This window comes from Misgurnus anguillicaudatus, chromosome 21 (genome assembly GCF_027580225.2).
Source record: "Misgurnus anguillicaudatus chromosome 21, ASM2758022v2, whole genome shotgun sequence".
Taxonomy (NCBI): Eukaryota; Metazoa; Chordata; class Actinopteri; order Cypriniformes; family Cobitidae; genus Misgurnus; species Misgurnus anguillicaudatus.
In genome coordinates this window covers 40,447,704-40,475,444 of record NC_073357.2, presented here as the reverse complement: position 1 = coordinate 40,475,444, position 27,741 = coordinate 40,447,704, and the positions used below count along the sequence as shown (strand labels likewise).

Sequence of the window (27,741 nt, the reverse complement as noted above, 5' to 3'; positions counted from 1 at the left end):
ATATATATATATATATATATATATGATGTAAACAAAAACCTTTATTTTGTAAAAAACAATGTTGCGAATAATCGTTATGCAGCCCTGGTATTTAGTCATGTTTTTTTATAAACATTTTGACACTATAATGAGATCAAAATGCCTTTTTGACTTTTTAACCACCCATGACGTTGAATTTGTTGATTTATGCAAAGCCTTCTTTGAAAAGTTTCTGACTCTACATATTGGAATAAGTTGATTTAATCTTAAAATCTTCTAAAATGAGTTTAAAATGCTGCTACCAGAAAATGTGACCATATCAAATATACTATGTTCCTCCTTCCTTGCTCTGGTTGCCCATCTGGTAAAGATTAAAGAAGCAATGATACGTTTTACTTTGTGTTCATAAATGTCTGCCCAGTCCAGATTAGCACATCAAACGCTCTCTGACATTAATCCAAATACATCTGCTAGATGTCTGAGGTCATGTGAGCAAAGATTGTTAATCACTCTGAGATACAAACTAAAGACTTTGACTGTGTTTTTTCCAAAACTGTGGACTATTCTTTGCGGTTTTTCTCAGATTGGTTTGATACGAATCATAATTTAAATTAATATAAAAAATGTATTATTGCTTCTAACAGGCTCATAACTGCTCTTAGAGCCTTTTTACACCTGGTCCCTTTATGCGTTTTTTCTGATTGGATCGCTATCTGATTGTAAGTAGACCAAGTGTAAATGCCCCTCGAAACGTTTTCAGGGCGGATTTAAATCTGATCGCTCAAACCAAATTCAGGAGGTGGTCTGGGATGCATTTCAGACAAAACTGGACAGACATGTGTAAATGCATCTGGTTGATGAAACCACATATGTTAGCGCTTCATTCCCATGTTAGCCGAGAGAGAGTCACACAAAGACGACACGCTCGTTGCTTTATGGAGTGACGACAACGGGTAAAAAAAATTCTAGAACCAATGACAAACTCGATTATATTAAACAAAGAAATAAAACTTTGAGAGAGCGTTTTGTTATGTTTAATTATCTCCCTGTCATGGACCTGTAAATCATCTCGCCATCTTAGCCTCCTGCTGCTCTGTGTACTGCGCGCTCCAGCTCATGCCGAGCAAGGAGGCGCACATTCCCTCCCCATCATACAGTCCAACATTTTTGTTGCATAAGTGTTGTCTTGATATCCGTTTTGCCAAGAAGATGCATTTATGTGGCCAAATGTGAATGGAATCGTTTTAATAAATCGGATCGCTATCTGATCAGAGAAAACACATGAAGTGACCAGGGGTTAAAAGCCCCTTAGAGTCTTAGATTAATTTCTCTTATTTGTCTTTTGATGTTTTTTTTATTTTCAGTCTTAACATTGTTTGTGGAATTTTAATGTTTTTGATGTATTTGATGCTATAATTTACTTGATTTAAAATGAACAATAGAAAATAATTTTATTTGTCAGTTTCACCCCTATAATTGCGGTTGGTGACTTAATTCCACATTGATGCCATTGTTTTCTGTTTATCTCAGCCTACCACACAGCAGTCACCCCAGGATGAGCAGGAGAAGCTTTTGGATGAAGCAGTGCAGGCAGTGAAGGTTCAGTCATTTCAAATGAAGCGCTGTCTGGTGAGTTGACTACATGCATGTTACAGTGGTAACAACCTGTTGCTAACCAGTGCCTGAATCTATTCATTTCCATATCACTGTGGTCCCTCTTGCTTTTCAAAAATGTATGATATAATAAACTGTCACTGTTACAATTGATTTCTCTTAAAGGGGTCATAGCGTGAAAATCTGACTTTTTCCTTGTAAGTGCTATAATTGGGTCCCCAGTGCTTCTATCAACCTAGAAAAAGAACAACCCAGTCACTTTGTTTTGGTACCCATTTTTTGCAAGCATGTGAAAAATAAGGTTGTTCAGATGTGAGGTAGGTCCCAAGTACAATAATACCGCCCCTTAATCTGCACTATCCAACCACGGCACTGCCATTTAGTGCAGAGAGAAAGAGAGAGAGAGAAAAAATAATTGACAGCACAAATGAGTTTCAATTGCAACGAACCACCATCATTGCGATCAATGTTTGCCTTTCATCAGCTCATTTGCATTGTAAAGGACACACCCAAAAAACGGCACATTTTTGCTCAGACCTACAAAATGTGAATTTTAACATGCTATAATTAATTATCTGTGGGGTATTTTAAGCTAAAACTTAACATAAACCCTCTGGGGACACCAAAGACTTATTTTACATTTTTTTTTAAAGTGTATGTTGCAGGTTAACCACCACTGTCGATTAATGGGTACATAAATCACTCAAGATATGTGTATAATTTTTAAAATGTCTCAAAAATGGTCTTAAAGACCACTTTTTTTACGTTTTTGGTATTAACGGTTTTTTTAACGCAATTCTGCGATGACGTCACGTTGGGGAGAAGTGGAGACAGACTCAGCCAGAGCCATAGAGATAGATGAGACATTTATTGCTGTTTAATACTTACGTATATAATTTGGAAATCATATATACATCGTAGGAAATATATAATGTGTTATACTGCAAAGTTACCTTGCTAATTATTATTTATGATATATGTGGAGATAAATAAAACTTCGCAAATCTGCTGATTTGATCCATTCATGTCCTGACCACCAGGCTAGAGATTTTTAAACATCCTTAATCCACACTTACTAGTCTATCAAATAATATCTCAAATATATTGTTTTGTGAAATAAAAGGATGCTTTGTTATATTGTTTATGCGATTATAACGAATCACACGATCATTTTATACGCAGCAGCAGTCAGCAGCTGCAGCACACTCGGATCCGACCGCATACATACTGTAATAAACAGGCGTTCGGCGGCTTTTTACATCACGACAGGCTAAGCCATTTGAGGAGGAACCGCTCATTGATCACCGTATTTTTATAAATCCTGTACATGTTTGGACCTGCCGAGCACTTTTATATACTTTATTGAGCAGAGAGGCTGCCTGCACAGTTTGACCAGCGGGCTGCGGGAACCGGCGCACATCACGCCGCCAGACGGTGTTGCTAATATAACTCGAAATGTATAACTATTATCAGATCGGCCCGGGAAAGTTCCGACTCTCTCGATTGCCATTCCGCTACTGGCTGTAAGAAAGTGAGTGTGTTTGGGTCGCTGGTCCCCGCGAACAGACGTGACGTGCTTCACTCACCTTCCAGGATTAGAGACATGCTGCCAAAACCGTTTGTGCTGAAGATCGCATAAAGTTACACCCATTTCAGGCAGGATCATGGACCCCCTCAAGCCAGCATGCACGAGTATGTTAATTGTTTGTTTACTTTCTACACGAAGATATGTTAACCTTATGCTATCTCTGGCTGTCTGCCTATCTCTCTATACTAGCCTATCCATCTGTCTGTCTGTCTGTCTATCTATCTGTCTATCTATCTATATATCTATGTATGTATCTATCTATCTATCTATCTATCTATCTATGTATGTATGTATTTATCTATAATCTGCGCTATCAGAACTGTACTTTACCTGTCTTTCTATAGTCATTCTCAATGCTCTCAAGGCGGCTTTGGTAAATTCTCTCCCCAGCGTGACGTCATACAGTGCGTTGTGGGGGAAAGGAGAATCATTGCAAACCACTGTACTTTTTCATACTTTTTCGGGTTTTGTGATACCCAACAACATAAAATACAATGGATAACAGTCTAAATGTTTATTATCAACAAGCAAATTGCACAAATTCGTTGAAAAATTTTACCTGCAAAACGCCCTTTAAATCTCATAATATGACCCCTTTAAAGGATTAGTCCATTTTCTTAAAAGAAAAATCCAGATAATTTACTCACAACCATGTCATCCAAAATGTTGATGTCTTTCTTTGTTCAGTCGAGAAGAAATTATGTTTTTTGAAGAAAACATTGCAGAACCTTTCCAACTTCAATGGACTCCAATAGAACCCAACACTTAATACCCAACTCAACACCCAACAGTTTTTTTCAACGGAGTTTCAAAGGACTATAAAAGATCCCAAACGAGGCACAAGGGTACCATCCAGTGAAACGATTGTCATCTTTGACAACAAAAAAAACAAACATACACTTTCAAAGCACAACTTCTCGTCGTGTAGATCCGGTCGTGATGCGCCAGCTGACCCCACTACGTCACCGCAATACGTCATCACGTCAAGAGGTCACAGAAGACGAACGCGAAACTCCGCCCCAGTGTTTACATGTGTTGAGAAAGAGGACCGTTCCTACGTTGTTGTATGTCAACTGATACTAATTAATATCTTTGTGGCAGTTTATTGTTTACAATGGTCCGCAAATGTGCGTTTTAGATATGTAACACGTGACCTCCCTACGTAACTACGCATTTACGTTAGATCGCGCTGGACTGGACCTTGACGAAAAGTTGTGGTTTAAAAGTATATATTTTTCACTTTTCTTGTCAAAAATGACAATCGTCTCGCCAGACAAGACCCTTATGCCTCGTTTGGGATTGTTTATAGTCCTTTGAAACTCCGTTGAAAAAAACTGTTAAGTGTTGAGTTAAGTATTAAATGTTGGGTTCTATTAAAGTCCATTAAAACTAGAAAAATTCTGCAATGTTTTCTTCAAAAAACATAATTTATTCTGGACTGAACAAAGAAAGACATCAATATTTTGGATGACATGGTGGTGAGCAAATCACCTGGACTTTTCTTCCAAGAAAATGGAATATTCCTTTAAGGCATTTCTTAAGGAAATATAAAAAGCTCTGTTGTTCATAAAGTTTTATTTCATCCATCCAGGACAAGAACAAGCTAATGGATGCCCTGAAACATGCCTCAAATATGTTGGGGGAGTTGAGGACCTCGATGCTTTCTCCCAAGAGCTACTATGAACTCTGTATGTGTTTTCTTTGTACATATATACATAATTACATGGCATTTTGTATTTTACTAGAACAAAACACAATTTGAATCTATCTGTAATGCTGTAGGTAGGGTATTTTGGACCACGTTTACTGTACGCTTGCGATCAGACTACCCAAAATTGATCTTGAAGGGATAGTTCACCCCAAAATGATAATTTTATCATACATTACTTACCCCTGTGTCGTTCTAAACTACCAAGTGCTTAGATTGTCTTCAGAACACATTTTTAGATATTTTTGATGAAAACTGGGAAGCTTTTGTCTGTCCCATTGACTTCAGTTACATTCACAATCTGTTTTACAAAAAAACGTGTTCACGACTAAACTACGGCGCATGCTGCTGACGTAGTTGCCAATGTTTTTTTCTGCTTTAAAAAAAACATTATGCAAACATTGTAAACAATACTTAAACAGCCTGTATAAATGCACAAATTACATGCCAGCGTATTCTGTGTCTGTACGCTGGCAATTACGTCAGCAGTGACGTCAGAGGCATGCGCCATAGTCTAGTCGCGAATGTGCTCTGAACAACCAAGGAGGAAAAGAAATTGTTGAATAAAATCGTTCGTTTTGTTTTATTTGTTCTCGTCACTTCATAATTTTATTATTGAACGACTGATGGAACATGACCTTTTTGGCGATGTCTTTCATTCTTTTCTGGAAAACAAATTGTGAGTGTTGAAGTCAATGGAACAGACAAAAGCCTCCCAGTTTTCATAAAAATATCTAAAAATGTGTTATGAAGACAATCGGAGCACTTGGTGACATAGAATAACACAGGGGTAAGTGATTTATGATAAAAGTATAATTTTGAGTGAACGATCCATTTAATACCATCTAATAAACAGTGCCTAAGGTGAAATAGTAAAGATTTGTATTGTAATAACATTTTTTCCATTACTGCTATGCACCCATTGTTCATTTCTAGTTGTAATTTATTTATTTAATTTCTATTGCAGACATGGCTATCTCAGATGAGCTGCATTACTTGGAGGTCTATTTGACAGATGAGTTTGCCAAAGGTCGTAAAGTGGCTGACCTCTACGAGCTGGTTCAGTATGCAGGAAACATCATCCCCAGACTGTGAGTATCTCAGTAATCCTTTGAGACACTATAACTTGCAGTAGGAAATTTTCAAGATCTTGGCATGCAATCAAATGGCCAATATCGACACAGTAAAATAAAATTGCTAAGAGAGGCATAGATGCATCATAGGATCTACAATTCAATGAGTACATTGGTATCAAATGTTTAATATTTCTTGCTTGTTCTGTTTTTCCAGCAGTTTTATCACAGATCTATTACACTGTGTCAATTTCCATTAACAGTGAACGTGCTCAGGCCTAACTGTGCACAATTTGTATTCTTTCTTGATGGTGCACAATGACAGAGCCTACATTTGAAGGCAGTATTGTTTTGTTAAATATGTAAAGCGAGAAGAAATTTGCGCATTTTTAGTCACTGTTAGACTATGGTTTTTGTAAGCTTGGCAATTTGATATTAAATGATATGCACCAGTAGGACTGTCACAATGATTAAATAATTGTCTCACCGCAATTTTTTTACCTCATTGTGATGATTTCAGATCACCGCAATGATTGCACATATTTTTAAAAAACACAAGGGGGAGCTGCAGAGTCTGTATTAATGAGACCGTATCAGATGGCGCTCCTTAATTGACAGTGTAACACCATACATTGCAAAGCCATTCAATACATTGGAAAAAAGCATTTCGTCGCTGTCCGATGAAAATCACGTATGTTCATTTTGCCGATTTTGAGATTTTTTGACAGATTGAATGTCCAGGTTCATTTCCATATACAGTATGCGTCACATACCTAAATAGCCAATGAAAACTTGTGAAATCATGTCATCTGATTTTCACGTACCCGTTTGGTGTCAAAGCTGTCAATCACGCCTCATATCTTCCGCCTGTGAAGCATCTCGCCGGTCTCGTAAAGTTTCATCGAACCTCAGCACTGGATATAGCCGATTAAACATGACAATGACTTTCCTTCGAGGTAAACGTTTCCCCCGGACGACAGACTAACATCTAGGAGTTACTTAATTACGGTAGGACTGTGCAAACAAAGTATCTGTCTAGCATTGGTGATATTTACGCTGGGGATTTCCCCACCACTTTTTGAAAGCATTTGGTTAAAATGTTCTGAAAAATCAAGCGATGCTTAAGACTGGTTTTGTGGTCTAGTGTCACATATGTTGTGTTGTATGCTTATGGTGTGTTTTCTTGTACATATGTAATGAAATTCATTGTAATCATTTATTAAAACGCGCTGCTGTTTTCTACGGTATGGTGCTTTGGCATTGTTCGGTTGAGCTGGTGTTGCAGGGACTGTTACATGTGTGATGTGTGCATTCGACATTGTTGAGGGTTTATACATTTATGCTGAGTATTTTCTTGTTGTTGACTGGCCTACGCTATGCCCATTTTTGATGCGCGTTATTCAATATTTTTCCCGTCCTGCAGTAATGTTTTTATAAGATCTTTTGACCCCACCACTTTTCAACACAAACTGACGCCCCTGTTGTGTAGCATTACCATGTCAGTGTATTGATTCATTGTCCCTTAATGGTTTGCAAGAGACATTTAATACACTTATATTAAATAAAGTAAGCGTATTTAACCAAGACGTAGGCTATTTAATAAACTGAGCGTATTCATCTGTCAATACGAAACGCGACTTTGGCCATTCTAATTAATGTTCGGAAGAACGCGTATCGATCAAAGTTACTGTAAAATATGCACGCATGTCCATTTAAACTCAATTTTGGTCAAATGTGGATTATATCATGACACTGGCAAGAATATGGTTACATGTAAATATGCCGTACCAAGTATGACAACGCTACATTCAACTGCTTTTGATATACGGTGTTTTTTTCACTTTCTGAAAAGTTACCGTTTTAGACATACGTGAGTTTCATCAGGCAGCGACGATTTAAAGAAATGCTGCAAAACTTTGATAAGCAGTATAAACTGCCAGGTAAAACATACATTTCCAAAACTGTAAATTTAGGGAAGTGAAAGGATGCTATTCTTAAGGATCTGTAAGGAATTTGTACCAGTGTCTTAACCCTTTGACCTTCACTGTGCAGTTCATTATGTAATAAATAATGATTATGTAAAATAGGCATCATATGATTTCATTTCACACAAAGAGTATGTGAATCTGCAGTTTAAAGCTTTCTGATTTGCTTACCCAAGCAAACAAGTAAAAGAGCAGTCCAGTAAGACACATTCATTTTATTGGTAAACCAATTATTTTATTGATGTTATTATTATTACTTAGTTTTAACAAAAAAAGCATGTGTTGTAACAGATCAATAGGTTAAATTAAAAAAGTAAACATGCTCAAAGTTAAAAGTTATATATCAGGTTCAAACTTTGAGTGCGTTTAAGGTTAAAATAAATATTTTTTACACTCAACACACAATTTTTCCTATTGTAAATACTTTCCTGTCTCCATTCCCTTTCTCTGACCTCACAGGTACCTGTTGATAACTGTCGGAGTGGTGTACGTTCGCTCTTTTCCCCAATCACGCAAAGACATTCTAAAGGACCTGGTGGAAATGTGTCGAGGGGTGCAGCATCCTCTACGGGGTCTGTTCCTCAGGAACTACCTGCTGCAGTGCACGCGCAACATCCTGCCCGATGATGGAGAGCAGGCTGAGTAAGGCGCTCTCTATCTAATGGCAATGATTGCATCTCAAGTGTCTAAAGTGTTGTGACTCACGCAGAGCAATTTAAAAGATACTGTAGCGTAATCTCACCTCCTGGAAAACAATTTAATCTTTTGCTTGAAAAGGCATGTTTTCCATTGCTTAGGAAACACTTAGACATTTTTAAACAAAATGAAGTAATCACCACGAAATCTTATTATGTTGTAAGGATGAATATACCAACATACTCATCTGTTTAATATAGGGAGGAGATGACTGGAGACATTAATGACTCCATTGACTTTGTACTGCTGAATTTCGCTGAGATGAATAAACTGTGGGTGCGAATGCAGCATCAGGGACACAGTCGGGACCGAGAAAAGAGGGAGAAGGAGAGACAGGAGCTACGTATCCTCGTAGGGACCAATCTGGTCCGACTGAGCCAACTGGAAGGAGTCAATGTGGAAAAGTACAAACAGATTAGGTTTGGTTTCAATCCTTCAATGCGGAAATCGGCAAATGATCTGTCTCTGAAGCTCATATATGTATTTAAAAGTTTGCATCAAAATTAGATTTGAGCTTGATTACCTGTTTATTTCTGGCTAATATGGGATACCTCAGGCTGCATGGGCACTTTGCATAATCAGTAAGTAATGGAGCTATTGATGGCATCAAAACTGCCAGAGAGGTTCCTGCATCTTTTAATGGGTTTTTTAAAACTGTTTGTTAAAGCACTTTGTGTTCACGTTTATGAATTAACAATGTGATGGGCTTAATAGGTTCTCATTTGATTTTTAAATTCAAGTACCCATACATATGCATCATACTGTGCCTGCAGAAAAGCTTTTCACATGTATACTAAGTATTCTATTCAGAGGAACACCAAATGGAAACCTTTTTAGTTTGCTATAGCCTATTTGAAAACCTGTAACTCACCTTTATTATACCTCCATTGGAACTTGCAGATTCGGAGAGCTCATAGATATTTATCTTGCATGCAAATTGTGAGTTTTTAAAAGGTCATTTACTTGTTTATTTTGCTTATCATCCAAATAATCTGCTCTAGAGACTGTTATTGATTCTTTGCGCAAGTCTACCGAAAGTTACGTTTGAGGCAGCGAATGCCATTTGTTCATGTTGTTGCTGCTATTAACCTAGAAAATGTGATAAAGAACACACCAGTAACTTAGTTTTGGTAAACCATTCTCTGCAAGCGTGTAAAAATAGGTCATTGAAATTTGGCTCCCCTTGTGATGTCAGAAGGGGATAATACGCCCCTTAATCTGCACCATCCAACCATGGCACTGCCATTTAGTGCAGAGATAAGCTCATTTTCATGTTAAAGCACACACCCAAAACGCTGCATTTGCTCAAAACTACAAAGTGGCAATTTTAACATGCTATAATAAATGATCTATGTGGTATTTTGAGCTAGAACTTCACATATGGACTCTGGGGACACCAAAGATTTATTTGACATCTTAAAAAGTCTCCTTTAAATCAGCAACATGGTCAGTTCATTTTACAATGCAATAGGTTTTTAAATAAATTCACAGAAGGAGCATGTAAGCGAAGTTGCAATAAGCATGTGTCGACTCCCCACAGATTGTGCTATCTGGGATCTTGGAGCAGGTGGTCAACTGTAGAGATTCTCTAGCACAGGAATATCTTATGGAGTGCATAATACAGGTACAATACCAAACCATAATTTCCATCTTATTCTACATAACTACATCTAACTTTTCAAATGTTTTTTAATATTCCTCAATTGTTTCAAGACACGGCAATGATTGTATTAGTATTATGTTAGATTTAATAAAGTTTGTTTTGTATGTTTAATACAGTAATATTTCACACATGTATTTTTTACATGTGTATTGTATTTCTGTAGGTCTTTCCAGATGAGTTTCACTTGCAGACACTGAATCCATTCCTTCGCTCGTGTGCCGACTTGCACCAAAACGTCAACGTGAAGAACATCATTATTGCCCTGATTGACAGGTGCCTTGACGTTCCACTTATTTGCAGCTCTGCACTGACAGTTATCTGCCATGCATTTATTGAGTCATATTTAATTTCTCTCTCGCCCCTCAGATTGGCTTTGTTTGCTCACAGAGAAGATGGCCCTGGAATCCCTGCTGAGATCAAGTTATTTGACATTTTCTCACAGCAAGTGGCGACTGTCATACAGGTGGGTTCTGGCTTGTTAAGGGTTGTGTGATTTCAGGAGCTGCATGATGTTAATACATGCCAACCTAACTGAAATTAAGTCCTAAAATATGAATTTTACCGTTTTTATTTTTCCTATCAGTCTCGTCAGGACATGCCATCTGAGGATGTTGTTTCATTGCAAGTGTCTCTTATAAACTTGGCTATAAAGTGCTACCCTGATCGTGTGGACTATGTGGACAAAGTGTTGGAAAGTACCGTGGAAATCTTCAACAAACTCAACCTGGAACAGTAAGTCTTGGCTATACTTTTTTCACACCAGAAAGAACATGGAGAACATGGTCAAATCAACACCCACTGGGCCTCATTTATTAAACAAGTGTATGATACGAAGGTTTCCAAGCAAGACTTGGCATTTATCAATATGGACGTAATGGTGGCTACGATCAAATCCCATGTCAGGTTTTACCTCATGTTTGCAAGTCATGAGTTAGCGAGCAAAAGTTAGAAATAATGTTTTCGTTTACTTTTACAAACAGAAAATACGATTTCTGACCAGATTTTTTAGCTTTCATGCATATTACTAGGGCTGGGCGATAAAACGATAACGATATGTATCACGATAGACACGTGATCGATAGCAATAAAAAATGTGTTCGATAAAACGTTCAATAATTTTTTTTTTCGTCAGAAGAAAACGGAGGTTGCAAAGCAAGTTTCGTTGCATTAACAAAGGCACTCGCTCTCTGGTAACCTAGCAACGTAGGGAGTGACACGCTAACAGCCAATCATGTAACAGTATCAAGTTTGGTTGCGTTGTCTCGTGCTCGATTCCTCTTCAGTAACCGGCAGAAAAGCAGAAAATGAGTGCTGCAGAGAGCGAGGAAATTGTAAATAAAAGAGGAAAATTCAGCTCGCCAGTATGGCAGTTTTTTGGATATTATAAGTCTGACCGTAGTCAGACCAATGCCGTCTGCAAATTATGCAAGACCGTCGTCCCAGCCAAGTCTGGTAATACCACGAACCTGATGTACCACCTTAGCCGCGCTCACCCTTTGGGGAACTTGCACTAAATTCTCAGGTTTCTATGTTTATATCTAACACTTTGCACTATTTTATTATTTTACTTTATTAAGAATTTCTTACATTTTCTCTTATTGTGCACCTTAAATGTTAGATAAGATAATTGTTAAGTGTTCATTGTAAATTTATACTCATGTTTAAATGTATTTATTTAAGTTTTCTATGGTTGTTGACATTTCTGTCTTAATACCTGAAGGGATTATGATCAGAGGAAGGATAAGTTTAAAATAAAAATGTTTAAATGTAATATATTTTTCTCCTGGTCCTTATTTTAAATGGGTCATAAAAATATCAATAATTATCGCTATCGAATGATATAACATGCTATATCGATGATAAACATTTTAGCTCTATCGCCCAGCCCTACATATTACATATTGGAACGTTGTTGTTCACGGTCAGGGACTATTTCTTTCTAGCGGAAGGAATGCTTTTATTAATTTAATTTCATTAAAGTTGCACTAATAATAATTTTTTTACTTTAATATTGTGTGGTAACCGTTTTATAAAAGCAATAAGGTACTCGAGGCAAGTGCTGTATCGTGAATAAGTAACGTCTGAAGGGCGTTGTTTGGCACGATGCGAAGTAATACAGCACAGCTTCTTGTACCTTATTGCTTACTTATACAATAAGATTGGTGGCGTACGAATGTTTCATGAACCACACGTGAACCCTGTCATAAGAAGATATTTGCGCACGTATCTGTCAATTGACATACTGTACACATGGAAGATTAAACCAACTGCAATTCCGTATTTCAATACTTTGATGCTGTTGTCGGTATTGGAGAAAGCTGAGGGTTTAGTCAATTGACAGATGCAGAAAAATGTAAACCCAGAGCTTTGCAATGGATTTAACATTAAAGCAATAGACAAACAGTCTGCATAAACAAACAAAATAATCAATACAACCTTTGCAGTTAATTAACTAGTTGACCCTAAAGAGAATTCCAGCAACAGCCTCTACCAAACATTTCATGTTATTGCGACCTGGAAAGCATTAGAAAGCATTCTTGACAAAACATTTTTACTTCAGAAATCCGATTGCGTTGTCTGATTTGAACAGATTTCACAAATTAATACCACAGCATCTCAGTGGGGTGAGGTCAAGACTCCATTGATTGAACTCCAGGTTAGCTGACTCCAATTAACTTTAGAAGAAGCCATTAGCCTAGAGAATCACATACACGTAAAAATAAATGTGCTACCAAAGTTTATTAACGTGATGCCATAGTATTTCTGTATGCCAGAAGCATTTCTGTTTTCCCACAGAATCAGTCAGTCAAAGGGTCTTAAAAGATTCTTGCAAACGGACTGTTTTCTTCAGAAAAACACTAAGGGGACATGAACACCAAAGCCTTCAAAAGCAGCTGAAAATGGCAAGCCGACATAGATTGTGGGTAATTGCCAGCACATTTTCAGCTAAGCGCTTTGGTTCCCATGATACTTCTGCTTTGTATATAAGTCGTTAAGGCTCTCAAAATGATTAAATAATTGTCTCAGATCACCGCAATGAATGCACATAACTCTAAAAAACACATGGGGGAGCTGCATCTCATGTATAAACTAGACTGTATCAGATGGCGATCATTAACTCTTTCCCCGCCATTGACGAGATATCTCGTCAATCTGCAATACCGCTATTATCCACCAGGTCTTCCACAACTTATAAAAACCGGAAGTATTGCCCTAGGGCAAACAGCTGTAAGTTCGTGTATGTTTTAAAGATCGCTCTGCATCTGATCTCTATCAAAAGTCCTTCACAAAAATGGAATTATCTCAGCTTTTTGCTCAAAATTTGTTGTTTTTGATGAAACCTACACATATTTGAGAGGTGATAAAAACAGAACACATGAAGGTAGGATGAAACAAATTTTTTTATTTGGTTCTTTTATTTTATATATTATATGTTTATATATTTAAAAAGGAGCATTTTCTGGAAGGCATTAAACTTTTGTGAAAATCATGAAAAATGCTGGCGGTGAAAGAGTTAATTGACAGTGTAACGCGATATATTGCAAAGCCATTCAATACAGTAGAAAAAACTGCATTTAAAGAAATGCTGAAAAACATTGATAAGCAATATGAACTGCTAGTAAAACATACAACAGCAATTCCAAATTTAGGAAAGTAATGGATGCTACAAACTTTTCTGTTATTATTCAGACACTTTATTGTGTTTATTTCTTATTTTCAGTTTTTTAAAAGATATATTCATTAAATAATTGCTTTTAAATATGTGTTATGTGTATTAATATTTACTGCCAGGTAAACCTTGCAAAAGATTTCATTTAAATAATCACAACAATGTGTGAAAATTATTTCATGAACAAACAAAAAATGCATGAGAATTAAATGTCAAAGCAAAAAGACTGACAATTATTTGTCATAACCGTCAAAGCCCTAAAACAGGCAATTAATCGGCATAACTGTCACAATTTATTATTTAATTAACCGTCAGCCAAATTTCATAATCATGACAGACCAATCAGTCGTTGAACCATATGCAACCTTATGCACCATTTGGTTGTTGTGATATTTGTTCTGCCCCTTCTCCACTGTAAATGGACGGCCGAGTGAGAGGTGACATTGACGAGCTGAACATTTCATCTAAAATTGAACGCTGACGCTCAGCATGGAAAATAAACGCCAGCTGCTGAGTTTTTTGAAAAGCACGGAACTAAACAATTGAAAACATACGCCAACCCCTTAATAACTTCTCAAGTACATTCTCTTGTTGTCCACTGTTGTTGTCCTTTGTGCTTGTTTTTGTTGTGCATGCCCACGTGCGTGCCCTGCCTACAACACAGATATGACAAAAAGCGCAATCAGCTGAAGTATAAAAAGTAAATATGACACTGACTTGTTAATAGTCATACACACACTGCAGTCAAATGTGGTGTTAAATTACTATCTGAATGCACATGCACACTGTGAATTTGTGGGCACTAAATGCTGTTTTTTTAATTGCGAGCAATGTACAAACTGTAATTGTTAAAACAGCAATTTATATATTATCCCTAATAACATGTAATGTCACTTTAGTTAAAAGACTAATGTATAGATGTATATGCACACACTTTTCCTGCAAATATAAATGTTAAAGAAATTACGTTTGAATGGATTTTATCTTAAGGTGTATATGAATTGTAGATATGTAATTCTTAGGGTTGTTTGTGTTAGATTAATACTTTGCTGACTTACGAGTACTGTAATCATTAATTTGGCCATTCTTCAAAACTGCAGGGTAACAGCTACTTCAGCATCTTTGACCAAAAAGATATAGACCATTTCAAAAGGTGTAATCAACACTGGTCCAGAAGCACTTCCTGTTTCAGTTTTTTAACACTAGATAAATGTTGGAATAAAATATACCAACAAAACATATAGAACTGAATTAACTGAAGTTAAACAAACATCTTAAATATAATGATGTATGTGAAATAAAAAAATACTGTCACAAACTGTAACAGGAAGTGTTTCTGGACCAGTGTTGTTTCATTTTTTTGAAATGGTCTATATTTAAAATGATCCTTATTTTCTTTTTTATATGTTTTGTTTTCATGTGTTAAAATAGCTTAAAAACAAATGCAGTGTTTTTTTTTATTGTGCTGACGTCCAAATCACATCAGACAACCAGCAATTTTGAGGGCGGATTAAAAGCCAGATAGGCAAGATGACTCACTGTTTGTAATCAAAGTGAGTGACTGATCACAGTTCAGGTCAAACATGCTAAATGATGATGTTTGTTCTAGTGACTAGCTGGCACTGCAGTGCTTATCTGCATCAGCATATCTGCTTTAATATGGTGTTTTTTTTACAATTTGAAAGGACCTCAAATCTTTTTCATTATGAAAATGAAATTTTACCTCTGCTGTTTTGTATTTCAATTCCTTAAACACTCAAATCAGTTCTATTGGTTCAATACCCCAAACCGTAAAATAACAAGAGACTTTTTCTCAAAACTTTAAACAATGCTCATGTTTCAAAAGAACTGCAAATAAACCATGTGTTCATGTAAAAATCCCTAGCATTCAAAATCGCTTGGATTCAAACAATAGAGAAAGTGTTTAGATTAGAGGTTGAGTAGAAGTATGGGGAGGATGGGAACCATAGGAAAATGTATCTCTGATGAGATATGAACCTCTCTTCTTGACCTTAATTCTTTTCTATTGTATGTAGTAAGGTATGTGACAAAAATCTGTTTAAGCAGAAACCCCTCTAGGCAACAAGAACATTACCTTGGATACGTATCTAAGGTGGATAAAGACTCTTATAAAACGGCTCGTTCTGGTTCTTCGTTCTGATTGGTTGAAACACGTTCTAAGCCGTGATAAAATACCCCGGTAAACCATTGGTTCAGACCGCATCACAAGTATCACTGCGCCACTGCTGCTGCGTACTGATTTATGAAAATAAACACCACAGTCTTAATCATATTTTAATTTTCTACCTTTTCACAATTATGGCGATATCCAGATAAATGTCAATAAATATTGTTGAGTCATCTCGTCAATAAAGAGAAAACGTTCTCTGAGTTGTTTTTGTCTTATTGATATTTCCGCTATTATCCACTAGATGGCAATCTTACCCAACTTAAACACTGACGCATTCACTCGACACAACAGCGTTGTGGTGGATTTAGCATGACGTGCAAGTTTTGATGGCTTTGAATCTGATCTCTTACAAAGTTCTTCACAAAAAATGGAATTATCTCCGCTTTTAGTTGATAACTGATAAGAGAACAAATGAAGGTAGGATAAAACGTTTTGTTGTTGTTGTTGGAAAGCGGATGGACTGTTCTTTCATTTGATATTTTATGTTTATTTAAAGAAGATAATTTTTCTGTAAGGCATTAAACTAAAACTGGGTGGCAACTTAAAAAAAAAACGCTGACGGGGAAAGAGTTAAGCATGCTTACAAACATATTTGATCATCACTTCAACAGTTGCACGATATAAATGTTAATGTATATTTTAGATGAATGTTGATTTATAACATAAACACCACAGTCTTAAATCATATTGTCATTGTGTCTTTGCTGCGTCTGTGTTGTTTGTGAACTGTGCTCTGTTGCAGCCACACTTGATTCTGAGGAACTACTTTGTTTGGCGGAAGAGTAATATTTGTACTAATATAATTACAACTTATTTGTGTTTTATTTTGTGAAACCCTGCTATGCATATGATGTAACAGTTTTATAAACGCAATAAACCCCGCAAAGCAGTGGGTTACCAGTGCATTTTATAACAGCTAAGGGGGATTAGGCACTCGTGCCTAACAACGCCCCTTAGCTGTTATAAAATGCACTGGTAACCCACTGCTTTGCGGGGTTTATTGCTTTAATTTACCTTACCTTACCACATTTGCAGTACTACAACATAGCCAGTAGCATTAGGTTCTTGGACATCATTTCAGAAAATGCCTCGTACTGTAGTTTAACCAACAAAGCCTGATGGTGAACATTTCCCAAAATAGCATCTGCCAAAAAACCCAACATGACAACTTGCCATAACAGTTTCAGCTTGATTCTTTTGTCATGACAAAAGTGTTCTTTGTAATATATTTTTCTTTCTTTCTATTTGATGTTTTGTGAAACATTTGATGGTGTTTGAGGGTTCTTGTGGTAAATTTGAGAAAATGACTCGTACTGTAGTTCAACGAAAACTGGTAGTGAAAATCCCCCAAAGCAGCAAACCAATCTGCCAAAGAAACCAGAATGCCAACTTGCCAAAAACAAGTTTTAGTTTAATGTTAAATTATGTTTTTTTTTCTAGATGTCTTTTTGATTAAAGACATTTTGTGGTAATTTTTGAGTTTTAAACAGCTTGTTGTTATAGTTTTGAGAAACATTAGGAAATGTCTTAAGCGGGGTACTCACCACAAGATAATCGGGCTGAATTTGGGCCAATCCTTTCGACAATCCTAGGTGAAGTCCCCCCGATCGTCTTTGTGGTTGCAAAGATTACCTTATCAGATTTTCCTGTGGTGCGCGGTCTGTTAAGAGCGTCTGAATCTGCTCAGAAGCATATTTATGAATATTTACGAACAGAAATCTTGTGTTGTGGGGGAAACCTAGAGGATAAATGCACACACACGCAGTAGATTGTCACGTGAAACGAAACGATACCCAATCAGAAAGCTAGCTTATTAAACCATAACAACTACATGGCGCTGCAGGCACAGTCCAAAGTGAGATGGACTTCAGAGATTTAAAAAAGCAGTCCATTGTATTAATGCCATTTCTTTATGCCCTTGATCGCCATGTTTATTTACTGTGAAGTCACATTTGAAATATTAGGAACAGGGTTCCCACGGGTCCTTAAAGCGTAACTAAACCCCTGGTCAGAGCCTGACTCCACCCACTGGCAATATTTGAAAAATGCAAGAAAAGTGGGCGATCCCAACAGAGATAGAGGGGACGAACTAAGCTTGTAACAAGTGTGTGGTGAGATCCTAACAAGGGCGTGGTAAGCTTAAACCTGCTTACGTCACGAGTCATTTTTTGGACCCAACATCCAATAGGAAAATTCAACTGCAGTAGCCACCGTTCAACCTGAAGAGGGCAGCACTAAGACGTTTTTACACCATATATTGCAGTATTGAAACACTTTATATCCAAATGTCAAAAAACTTACTAAAATCAATGAACAGCACTAATAAACCATCATTCTTACAGATCAGTAACTAAAAAAAGTTGGATAAGGGTTTAGTTACTCTTTAAATCCTTGTAAGTTTGTGAATCTGGGGGAAAAATTCAAGACCCTGGGAAGTTTTTGAAAATATACATACATAGATACAGGTCATTGAAAGTACTTGAATCTATTTTATGCAAGAAGTTTTCTGGAAAAATCAATATTATTCCCTGTGTAGTGTAGGATAATATCATAAAAATTCTAGACTTTTTAAGCACACGTCCTAAACTGTTTGCTTTAAATGCTTATATCTTCTGTATGTGAATGTTGATTCATACCAAAATGCTTTTTTGCATAGTTGTGTTTGACACATGAAAACATCTTGAGTTACGTATGTTATTGTTGTTCCCTGAGAAAGGAACGAGGCGATGCATCTCCTTTGCCATACTTCCTGCGTCCCTGTAACGCCGCCTTTGGCAATATTTTAGATGACGATATACTTCCTGGCTCCCGCGTCACCCTGTCTTTGTCATTAAGCATCACCATTGGTTGATTTTGATATACACATTCAGACACACTTACCCCTGGAGGCGCCCCCAAAGTGTCACAGCATTGACGCAGCGCAAGTTACCTCGAAAGGAAACTGTAAGGGGCCAGTCACACCAAAAGCGCTTTAAACGCTTGCAAACGCAAGGCGCGACGCACTGCCTTTTTTAAAAAAGAGCAGTGCAACGCGGCTTTTCATATTGCTAAGCAACCACCGAGTCAGCTGTCTTGTCAATCAAATATTGAAGCGTGAACGCTCTTTTGCTGTTAACTGTCATATTAGCAGAAACTTTAAAAAGAGGGCGCTTGCTCTGACCTTGTTTGAGGATGAGAGGTGCACAAACACGAAGGAGAGGGTGAGCGAGTGGAGTCCGGTTCTTCAAAGCAACTGTAAACTTCCCTCACTACAACGTGAGGCCCGCCTCTCCCCTGATTCGATTGGACAATGGAAGACGCGAATGACGTCAGGCGCTTCTCTGCTCTCAGCGCTCCTTCAAAAACGCGCGCGCGGCAGGCGGCAAAAAACCGCAAGGCGCTCGGTGCGCATAAACAGCGCGCAAACGCGCCCTGCCCATAGAATATCATTCAAAAAAAGCGCCTGCAACTGCCATAAACGCTTTTGGTGTGACTGCAGCCTAACAATGTATCTTAAAAGGTAGCACAATGTAACATTTAGTCCTTGAATTTGAGGGTAGTGGACCTGGAAAATCCTTGAATTTGAATTGAACTAAGGTGTGGGAACCCTGTAGGAAATCTTGCTGAGATCTCGTGTGTTCTCAGCCGAGAATCACATTGTTTGTGAAGTTAATCTGATGGTGCGTGGTGTGCTGTCTTTACCACATAGCGGCACTCCACACACTATAGGAACAAAATCGTTTATTATTTTCATCATGATTGTGGTCTCTCACATTTTGAAAATCTGATAAGTTTTAAAAAATCTTTTGGTGTGGCCCTAGCTTTAGCAAACAAAAGGCTGAATTTGTGTCTATAGATGATTGTTTTAATCCACGCACAAGGACACACGACGAAGGTTATGCCTTCTAAAAAGATCTCTTAGTAATCTTAATAACATTTTATCACATGACAGTGTTTCTATACAAAGACCATGCATATCCAACAGATGAATGGTTTGAAAAGCTTTTTTATAAACATTCCTTTTAAAATACTGATGGCCAATCTTTCACAATAGTAAGGTCACTCGTTACTACATCAGCTTCTATTCATAACCGTTTGATTTCTTTCATGTCTTTTTGTGCAGCATCGCCACCAGCAGCGCCGTATCTAAGGAGCTGACCAGGCTGCTGAAGATCCCTGTGGACACGTACAATAATATCCTCACTGTGCTACAGCTCAAGCATTTTCCCCCGCTCTTCGAGTACTTCGATTATGAGTCGCGCAAAAGCATGAGCTGTTACGTGCTGAGCAACATCTTGGAGTACACCACCACCATAGTGGCACAAGATCAGGTTTTATCACAAACGGTTCTTTGATGTGGTTATTTTTTCTGCACGACTGACGCCGTTTGCACTAGCCTAGGGGTTTTCTCCACTTATTTTTAAAGATGCATTGTTAATCCTCTTTAAAAACCCGTTGGCTCCTCAGGATAAGGTCAAGTATGACTCAGGCAAGCAGCATTCAGTTTGGGCCGAGGAGGAATATATTGATATTTTTGTGTTCCTATAATGCTGGAACTGCTTTGGCCTTTTTTCGAGAAGTATGCTGAAACACCATCTTTTCACTCACCCACTCACTTTGTGAATGTGAGCAGTTGAAAAGAGAGCACTGAATACATAACGTCAGTGAAGTACCATTTATATCGCTATAACTCTTATTTGTTTTAGTTTAAGTGGAGCACTGTTTGAATTGCTTATTATAAATGGTTACAGATATATAATTCTTGTAAGCTGGCATATTAATTTTATGCTTTGCAATTACCTGAAGGAAAGCTATTTAATCTTTTAATGTTATTTTTGGCTTTGCAGTAAAATCCCATTTTCTTGGAACAGAACGGCTTTCTAATCTGCAGTTTTTACACTTTTATATGTTGTAAATCATTGCGCTCTTCTTTTCAGGCACAGTCTCATTTCTCTCTCTTTCCAGGTTGATGCCATCTTAAACCTGGTGTCAACACTGATCCAAGACCAGCCAGATCAGCCAGCCGAGGATCCCGACCCAGAGGACTTCGCAGAGGAGCAGAGCCTAGTGGGGCGCTTCATTCATTTGCTGCATTCAGACGACCCTGATCAGCAGTATCTGGTATACGGTCTTTCCTCCTACGTTCTCCTTTCATCAGATGAGGCGGCCCAGCATTATAATCCTGCATTCAAGAAGCAGCTGTGGTCTATAGAAACGCACTGATGTTCAGGGCTGTTTTTTTTGGGGGGGGGGAGTACAACGTGTTTCTTTGATCATTTTAACTGCATTGAATTCTAATGAGAAATAATCTACTTGATGGAACATCATAAACAATTGATTGACATTTGTGATGTTTATTTGACATTAGTTATTGACATTTTAGGGCCAGATCTGCTTTAATTGGCTTCCAGTAATGGTTGATTCATTGAGAGTTCAATAAGTTGATGAGGTCATCATGCTGCTCAATGAATTATTCAAATGATTTCATCTATTCTCTTTCATTCATGCCTCCTACAGATTTTAAACACAGCCAGGAAACACTTTGGCGCTGGGGGGAACCAGCGCATTCGACACACTCTGCCCCCGCTGGTGTTCGCTGCTTATCAACTGGCCTTCCGTTACAAAGAGAACTCCTCCACGGTATTTTCTGCATCCAATCACAAAACATCTCACACTGCCAAAAGCTAAGCAAAGCCGTAAACAAGACCCCTGTTTAAAAACCTATTAAGCTGCTTCACAGTAAAGTGTGACGTTAACACATGTTGCTTATGATGTGATGCTCTAATAGGCACATAAAGTATGTCATATGTCATAATTAAGTAACTATACATATATTAGGGATGTGCATCTTCATAACTGAGTCTGATGCGATATGCATCTCTATGCATAGCATGCGATATGATACATTAAAGATACATATGAGGAGCTACCGATGCGATATGATGCAATGCATTCCGATTAGTGCTGTGACGGATCGCAGTTGATCCAGGATCCGTACAGATCACAACCCACGGTTTGGCTCGCATGCGATTCACAGATTAATATGCAAATTTAAATAGGGAAAGCTCATCATTTTCACGTGTTTCTAAGGCTTGCAAATGTTAACATTCAAGTGATTTAAAACAATTTAACCATTTTAAAGTGAGCAGATTTCTGTACACGCATACGGTTAAATGTGTCCAGTCGAGCCCCATTCAGACGTGATCTTGCTTGGCCCCTCCCCGTTCTGCTATTGTTTCCCTTTTTCAGGGGAAAAATTGGTCCATGGTTTCCATGCTAGACTTGCAGCATGAATAAATTGCGCGCAAGGCAGCATGGGAAAACCTGGCTGGTTTGTAGTTGTAGTTTATACTAAATTACTAAAGTGAGATTTGTAAAAATTTCAATTTTTATTAGTATTTAATTAATAAACTTTTCATTGCCATTAAAGAGGAATTAGAGAACCTAAACATAAAAGTTTGATTAAAATGCTAATTTACAAGAAAACATGGCAGATCCACTTAAAGGGTTTTGAATCTGAACTCTTCATTCATAGCTTATAATACACAGAGAAATGAAAATAGCTTAATGGCCTTTCATAGAAACCTTCAAAAAATGAAAGGATTTAAAGGTTTGGCAGATACACTTAATCCATGGTGAGGAAATTAAAGCACCATTCCTTTCTCATAAAAACTCTTTTTTAAATTCCTAATAAAATGCCCATTTAAATGGCAGTATCATAGTAGATATAATGTTTTTTTTCTAAAATATGTCAATCTAACTCCACGGATGATAAATGGGAAAAGAAATGTCAGAAGATTTTCTCGTTCGCTCATCAGACCATCAGTGCTCTGATCAAAGCAGAGCTGGCGGAGTTGCCCCTGAGGCTTTTCCTCCAGGGGGCTCTGGCTGCCGGAGAGATCGGCTTTGAGAACCACGAAACCGTTGCCTACGAGTTCATGTCTCAGGTAGAAAGCATTTTGATTAAATGTCTGATACATCAGTAGTGAGACGTCTAATGTGTGCAGATTTTTTATTTTTTTCCTCTTATATTCATTACTATTCACAGTGGTATGATAATAGCCTGAGAGTGGGTCTAGACCAGAAAAATATTGCTTAGCAGTGAGTCATTCTCAGACCTAGACACCTTCATTTTAGAAAAGTACCATTTTATTTTTGTGTGTGTGTCTTTCTCAAGGCGTTCTCCCTGTACGAGGATGAGATCAGCGACTCAAAGGCTCAGCTGGCCGCCATCACCTTGATCATTGGCACATTCGAGCGCACAAAGTGCTTCAGCGAAGAGAACCACGAGCCCCTGCGTACTCAGTGCGCGCTGGCCGCCTCCAAACTGCTAAAGAAGCCCGATCAGTGCCGTGCTGTCAGCATTTGTGCCCACCTGTTCTGGTCTGGACGCAACACCGACAAAGGAGGAGAAGAGGTCGGTGTCATCTGTATCGATGTCTCAAATCAAAGGGTTAATGATAATTTTACTTCAGAATTTTGACACTTACGTTTTGGTAAATAGAGTTCAACTTGAGTTTACATATGACAGTATCATATTTATGTCTGAAAAAATATTAAATCTGATGAAAGAGGTTATTTTTACACGTTACCTTTCAGCTTAGATTTCAGTTTAGATTTCACTCAGTCAAAAGTTGCTTTCAGCATCATCTCGGTCTGGTTGTGGGCGTTTAGGAATGAAAGGCTATTTTAGAAATGAAAAGGAGAATTTGAGCCGGATCGGATTTTTGAATAGTGAAATTAACTGTCATTTCTGAAACTTAAAGCGTTTATAGAAATTGTCATCTTTGAGATGTTGTAGGTGGGAAGATGTTATTCTGACTCAATTGAAAATGAAGGTTGAATTGCTTACAAATGTGACTGAATCAGCTAGTAATTTCAGTGAAGTTTTGTGATTCATATTCCAAGCTGCTGTTTGTGTAGGCTGTATGCAGTTGCATCTGAATGTGACGCTTCTGTGAGAATGGGTGTGCATCTAAACCCATTATAGACAATTGTGATTTTGTTTCTGTCATTCGGTTTATATCTGCCTGAATTGTGTTGTGTGTTGGGCAAGAATCTATTTACCTCAACAATCTGTATATCATGAGCAGATTATCATATGTAAACCTGGACCACAAAACCAGTCAGATGGGTCATTGTTTTGAGATGTATACATTATTTGAAAGCTTTCCATTGATGTATGGTTTGATAGGATAGAACAATATTTGGTCGAGATGCAACTATTTTAAAATCTGGAATCTGAGGGTGCAAAAAATCTTTAAAGTCCATTTTTGAGATATTTATGGGAGGAAATTTACAAAATATCTTCATTTACATTAAAGGGATATTTCACCCAAAAATTAAAAAAATGTCATTAATAACTCACCCTCATTAAGAGGTTAAGATGTTTTATAAAATCTATGTACGGTCGTAGCCGATGGTGTAGTGGACGGTGCTCCGACACATGGTGCAGACGCACTTCTGGCGACCCGATTTCGAATCCCAGCTCGGGGTCCTTTGCCAATCCCATACCCCACTTTTTACCTGTCATCTCTGTAATTACTATCTACCAAAAAAACAAATGAAAATCTACGTATGCTATACTGTTCCTGTCCAGAAAGGTAATAAAAACATCATCGAAGTAGTCCATGTGACATCAGTGGGTCAGTTAGAATGTGTTGAAGCATCGAAAATACATTTTGGTCCAAAAATAACAAAAATTTCAACTTTATTCAGCATGTCTTCTCTTTTGCGTCTGTTGTGAAGCGCATGCGCAAAACTAAAGTCACATGACTGCAGTGATGCGGATGACGTATGACGTGGCTGACGTTTTATCTGGTGCGCCCCAGCTGTTTTTTTTTTGTGTGCCCGGGCTTTGTTTACCATCTGAGGGAGACTCAACCTGAGGATAACATGTCATCCGCGTCACTGCAGTCACGTGACTTTAGTCTTGCGCATGCATTGCCGGGATTTCACCGCAATTCATTAAAATTCATTCATTGAGAAAACGCGCATTTGCACGGTTAATCGTTACACCCCTACTGCTTAAGACTTGGGTTTTGTGGTCCAGGGTCACATATATATTTAGTGTAGGTATTTTTGTGTTTTCAAACATGTACATTTGTCCTTTGCAGCCTTTGAGTCAGAAAAATACATATCTGTTCCCTTTAAATAGTGCTTAATAAAGGGGACCTGATGTGGCGATTGTCCTTATTTTCTTTTCGTAACAATCAATAGAGAGTGTTTTTGTGACTCAAAAATGCATGCGGAGAGCTAGGAACATGCTGTTTCTCGGCTCCGCAGCATGTTGTAGGGAGGTGCGTGTTGCCCCTAACAACAGAGCTTCCCGATTCCAATTCTTAACCCCATACGCTCAAGCCCTGAGCTTGCTTAAGTGGTTTGGTCCAAACAAAACGGCATTGTTTTTGTTATGACAGATTCGTGATGGGAGGAGAGTGATGGAATGCCTGAAGAAGGCTCTGAAGATCGCCAACCAGTGCATGGACCCGTCTTTGCAAGTTCAGCTCTTCATTGAGATCCTCAACAGATACATCTGCTTCTATGAGCGGGAGAACGATGCGGTACGACTCACAATCTACTTGATCTCTCATTTCTTCCCTTTTTCTCTCAGTTTAACTCTTTTTTTCTGCTCCGCTTTCCCACCAATCTCGTCTCTCACTCACACCCACATTCCACTTTTTTGTCTGGCACAGGCACCGTTAGATTACACCTAACTCGCAGTTATCGAGGAGGAAGCATCTTTATCATTGTTCAATTTGTGGGGAGATTGACTCAGGACTTGCCGGAGCACATCTGGGCAACAGGGCACAGTATTGTGCACACAGTTAACCCCAAGATGTGCCTGTCTGTCAACTGACACTCATTACTGACTTGTCCCCTGACATTTGAGCTAAAAGCCTCTTTTAATGTCGAATTATTCGAAAACTAAAAACACTCCATTATGTAAAGAGCCTTAATTTTTTATAATTGCTTCATCGCTCTTTGTCGTTTACGTTAATTGCAAGCACAGGTCTGTGATGGTTAATAACATTCGTTTGCTCTCTAGGTGACGGTTCAAGTACTGAATCAGCTGATTCAGAAGATCCGCGAGGATCTTCCAAACCTGGAGGCCAGCGAAGAGACGGAGCAGATTAACAAACACTTCCACAATACACTGGAGCACCTGCGTCTGCAGAGGGAGTCACCCGAGTCCGAGGGACCTGCTTACGAGGGGCTTGTGCTGTAGGGGTGCCCCGCATCTACATTTATATATGTGTACACACGCATAGAGAGATATAAGTATATGCCCACATGTGCACACCAGGGTATTCCAGCCAGGGTAAAACAAAGCCAAAACCACCTGCCTCTTCACTCATTCCTCTCATTGCTCATATTTAGTCTTTTTCTTCCTCCACCTCTCTCTGACTCCCTTCCTCTTAATCTTGTGCGCTGTTTCATCAGAGAACACTGTATGCATTGCACTTACTTTGCGCTTCCTTCAGATTACTTTTCCTCCTGATGACATTGTTGCCATACATAAAGTAAAAAGTAGCAAAAGTAAAAAAAAAGTTAGTTGCATCACCTCTTCCCTGACCCGCAGTCCAAACAGGAGGAAAAAATTTGCTTTATTGAGCCATGCATTTATTGTTATGGTCTTTGTTTGGAGGACCTGCACTTGAGTCTTTATTTTTCAGCATTAGTATTTTAAATGTCACGATGAGTTGGAGACATTTGTGTAACTAACAAATGGTCTTGATTCGCTGCATTTTTTTTTAAACACACCTTTTACTCTTTGGCAGAAACTTTGGTGGAGTGGGACAGTGTGTTAACTAATACATGGAATGGGTGAACATGTGTATAGACTCTGTTAATGAACGAGTAGCTGTGGCTGTGAATCTAAGAAAAAAAAACATTGTCAGAAGCCTTGTTATTTGAACTATCTCTTGCATTGTGTCTCCTTTTTTGAATTATGATTCCCCTTCCTTTCATATATTGTATGTATAATCTAATTGTAAATCAGTTAAAACAAAGTATCATTGATTTCATGACATTTGCACAAATAAAAATGATATTAACCCCATTTCTCTGTAGCACTAATTAATATCAGGAATACCAACTGTTACTATTACTGTTATAAAGCATACTATAACTTAAAGTCCTCCTGAAATCCAAACTTAAATATTGCAGTGTTCTTTGTAATTGGGTCCCCAGTGCTTCTATCAACCTAGAAAATGTGAAAAAGATCAACCCAGTAACTTAAATCATTCTCTGCAAGCACATGAAAAATTAGGTCATTGAAATTTGGCTCTCCTTATGATGTCATAAGGGGATATTATCTGCACTATCCAACCACGGCACTGCCATTTAGTGGAGAGAGAAAGAGAGAGAGAAAATAATTCAACGCACAATTAAGTTTCAATTGCAACAAACCACCATCATTGTGATCAGTGTTTGAATTTCATCAGCTCATTTGCATTTTAAAGGACACACCCAAAACGGCACATTTTGCTCACACGTACAAAGTGTCAATTTTAACATAATAATAAATTATCTATATGGTATTTTGAGCTAAAACTTTACATATATACTCTGGAGACACAAGATTTATTTTAC

At 38.0% G+C, this 27,741-nt stretch overlaps 1 protein-coding gene across 2 annotated transcripts; it reads left to right on the top strand.

Annotated features, from left to right (window-relative positions):
- The first annotated feature begins 1,467 nt into the window (after positions 1-1,467).
- On the top strand, positions 1,468-27,208 carry vps35 (VPS35 retromer complex component). Of its 2 annotated transcripts, none has more exons than XM_073859157.1 (16): positions 1,468-1,608; positions 4,773-4,869; positions 5,857-5,980; positions 8,407-8,589; positions 8,844-9,060; positions 10,187-10,267; positions 10,470-10,579; positions 10,673-10,769; positions 10,890-11,038; positions 20,270-20,477; positions 21,112-21,267; positions 21,664-21,787; positions 22,915-23,093; positions 23,324-23,563; positions 25,566-25,709; positions 26,195-27,208. In XM_073859157.1, exons 1-16 carry the CDS (start codon positions 1,594-1,596, stop codon positions 26,372-26,374), a joined length of 2,304 nt encoding a protein of 767 aa, XP_073715258.1. In that variant the 5' UTR covers positions 1,468-1,593; the 3' UTR covers positions 26,375-27,208. The 2 variants fall into 2 exon arrangements, with proteins under 2 accessions (XP_073715258.1, XP_073715257.1); XM_073859156.1 differs by having other exon boundaries at positions 23,324-23,599.
- The last annotated feature ends 533 nt before the right edge of the window (positions 27,209-27,741 follow it).